The sequence below is a fragment of the Montipora foliosa genome, unplaced genomic scaffold (genome assembly GCF_036669935.1).
Source record: "Montipora foliosa isolate CH-2021 unplaced genomic scaffold, ASM3666993v2 scaffold_425, whole genome shotgun sequence".
Taxonomy (NCBI): Eukaryota; Metazoa; Cnidaria; class Anthozoa; order Scleractinia; family Acroporidae; genus Montipora; species Montipora foliosa.
Window position 1 is genome coordinate 1,122,501 of NW_027179729.1, and position 370 is coordinate 1,122,870.

General features: G+C 34.9%; 1 protein-coding gene across 1 annotated transcript in view; it reads right to left on the bottom strand.

The window, feature by feature from the left end:
• Positions 1–61, bottom strand: part of LOC137988681 (tyrosine kinase receptor Cad96Ca-like) — a 24,261-nt gene extending 24,200 nt beyond the window's left edge. Inside the window, exon 1 of the mRNA XM_068834660.1 lies at positions 1–61. This exon is cut by the window's left edge and continues 105 nt beyond it. Coding sequence (XP_068690761.1) covers positions 1–61 — 61 coding nt within the window.
• Positions 62–370: the final 309 nt, after the last annotated feature.

Below are 370 nucleotides of genomic sequence, written 5' to 3' on the forward strand. Positions count from 1 at the left end.
CAAGTCTTATTCGGTCACGAGATATCTCCCATTCATCCACTTCAACAGCCATCAACTTCATCTCATGACTTTGTTCAAAATCTGTTGATCTTAAATCCAGAAATTCAGATTATTTTTCACATATTATTCACTGGTGGGTTGACTGTTCGTCACTAAATTATAGCATGAAATTAAAGCTTACATGCACTTCTTACACACTCTGCTGACATGTCGTTGATCTGTTCACTAGATCCTACATATTGAACAATCAAAGACATGAAACTAATGTCTCTGAGATAATAACAACGGAAGGTTAATAGAGAAACGATAATTATTGCATTAGTCGTTCAAGTAGAATTGTGAGATCGTTGATGAAAACTGTGTTTGAACT